At 38.5% G+C, this 2,153-nt stretch overlaps 1 protein-coding gene across 1 annotated transcript; it reads left to right on the top strand.

The window, feature by feature from the left end:
• The first annotated feature begins 744 nt into the window (after positions 1-744).
• On the top strand, positions 745-1,161 carry LOC124266970. The gene has a single exon (XM_046701822.1). The coding sequence runs from the start codon at positions 745-747 to the stop codon at positions 1,159-1,161; it is 417 nt and encodes a 138-aa protein (XP_046557778.1).
• The last annotated feature ends 992 nt before the right edge of the window (positions 1,162-2,153 follow it).

The raw sequence follows: 2,153 nt of genomic DNA, 5'->3' as shown, positions 1-2,153 counted from the left end.
GAAAGAGTTGAACAGAAATACGCTTCAATCTGCAAGCTTTCTTTCAGTGCCGTGTGACTCATGGCGACTAGAACCCTCTCGATTCTCCTCATGGAGAAGACTCACGAGTGAATGCATGGGTTAACAGGTTTCTGGACAATTGTCTAGCATCAAAAGATGATAAATTTGAAGGGGAATTATAACCAGATGAGATAAGTGACGCTGAACACCGAATCATCATGAATATTCAGAAAGAATCTTTTCCAAAAGACTATTCAGAAAGCCATTACCGTCAGGGTCCAAAATCTTAAACCTCCATCCTCAGGTGGATGACAATGGGCTCTTGAGGTTGAAGGGACGCTTGGAATACGCTGAATACTTACCGCAAGATACTAAATTTCCAATCATTTTGCCAAAAAGCAGCTGGGTGACAACGCTTATTATTAAGCATTATCATGATGAAGGTAAACATATCGCTGGAACAAACCAAATACTAGCTTCACTTTCAACAAAGTACTGGATAATCTCTGGCAGAGAAGCGATTCGGGCATGGGAGTCGAAATGTGCACGGTGCCGTTTGAATAAGGCAAAGCCAGTTCAACCGGTTATGGCACCTTTGCCCAAGATGAGAATGGGAGGTTCACTTCGAGCCTTTACACTGATTGGAGTAGATTATGCCGGACCGTTCAAGGTAGAAGTAAACAACGACAGAAGCGTTACCTTTGTCTGTTTACATGCTTGTCTACTAGAGCCGTACATTTGGAAATGGCTTATGGCTTGGATACGGACTCTGTTCTGAATGCCTTTTATCGAATGGTAAACAGAAGAGGTCTGCCTGAGCTGGTAGTATCTGATAATGGTACTAACTTTGTTGGTTCTGTCAAAGAATCGAAGGAGGTGTTCCTCCTCCTTGATGAGAGTGCAGTTAGACATTCACTTGCAAACAAGGGAATAAAATGGTGCTTCAATCCCCCTCATGCATCACATTTCGGAGGGGTGTTTGAAACCATGATAAAGGCTGCAAAGCGTGGCATCTTTGCTATCCTCAGTGGTGGTGATGTCACAGATGAAGAGTTGATGACAGCTTTCACTGGAGCAGAGGCTCTTATCAACTCTCGTCCCTTTACTTACCAGTCGGCTCATCCACATGACAGTACACCTCTCACGCCAAATCACTTCTAACATGTACAGGTTGGCGGGGTGTTCGCACCTGACACAGTTGACACAACAGATTTCAATCCACGCAAACGGTAGAGAAGAGTTTAAGAGTTGGTGCGTCACTTTTGGTGTCGGTGGATGAGGGAATGGTTACCAGGTCTCAACACTAGACGAAAGTGGTTCTCTCCTCATAGGGATCTTCAAGTTGGAGATGTTGTTTTAGTAATATCTCCCGATATGCTTCCTTTTCAACTTTATAAGTTGAATGTGAATTTTTGATAATTTGTTACTGTAAGTCCATTCCGAAAGGTATCAGAATCAGCAAAGTTTTGCGTTGCATGTCAGCTTTAATGGATTTCATCTTTTCGTCTGAGAGTTTTGATTCACGCAAATGTTTCTTATATTAAATTATTGCACCTAGCACATTGTTAATTTTATAAAACGTATGCATAATTTGTGAATTATGTTGGATGACTATGGTCTGAAACATAAGTTCTATGTGCAAATATTTTAAGAAACTCTGACGTATAAATACAGTGGGAAACGTTTAAAAAGTGACATTTATTATTTTCTAATTGGTTGTTATTGAATTACTATCTCATTTTAACACATATTTGAATGTCAAACTGTCTGTGGTTTGTATATTAAAGAGCATTCTACCACGTATTGATGTGTTGTTGCACAATGATAAATATATTTGTTTTTATTGTTTGCCAATAAATTTTATCAGAATATAAAAATCATAAAAAAAGCATATTAAGAAATGAACACAATCATTTTGTATCAAGAACTTCAGTATTTATTCACATATTAATGGTATATGTACTATGTGTCGTGAAACAATATCTACATAACTGTCTTAGTTTCTTCCTGGTCTATTTTCATTTATCTGTGTCGAAATATGTTTAAAATGCTTTTAAATTCATAAACAAAGACACAACGCGATCCTTGTGTACAGTTCTTCACTTTTTTGCGTTTGAGAAAATTTTAGACACCTTCTGACATGGTAGACATAA

Source organism: Haliotis rubra, unplaced genomic scaffold, assembly GCF_003918875.1.
Source record: "Haliotis rubra isolate DU_JTF1 unplaced genomic scaffold, ASM391887v1 Scf100, whole genome shotgun sequence".
Classification (NCBI taxonomy): Eukaryota; Metazoa; Mollusca; class Gastropoda; order Lepetellida; family Haliotidae; genus Haliotis; species Haliotis rubra.
The sequence above is the reverse complement of the archived record's forward strand: the minus strand, read 5'-3'. Positions and strand labels throughout refer to the sequence as shown.

Coding starts and splice junctions, on each gene's coding strand:
- LOC124266970 (XM_046701822.1), top strand. CDS start 745: ATGGCTTATGGCTTGGATACGGACTCTGTTCTGAATGCCTTTTATCGA.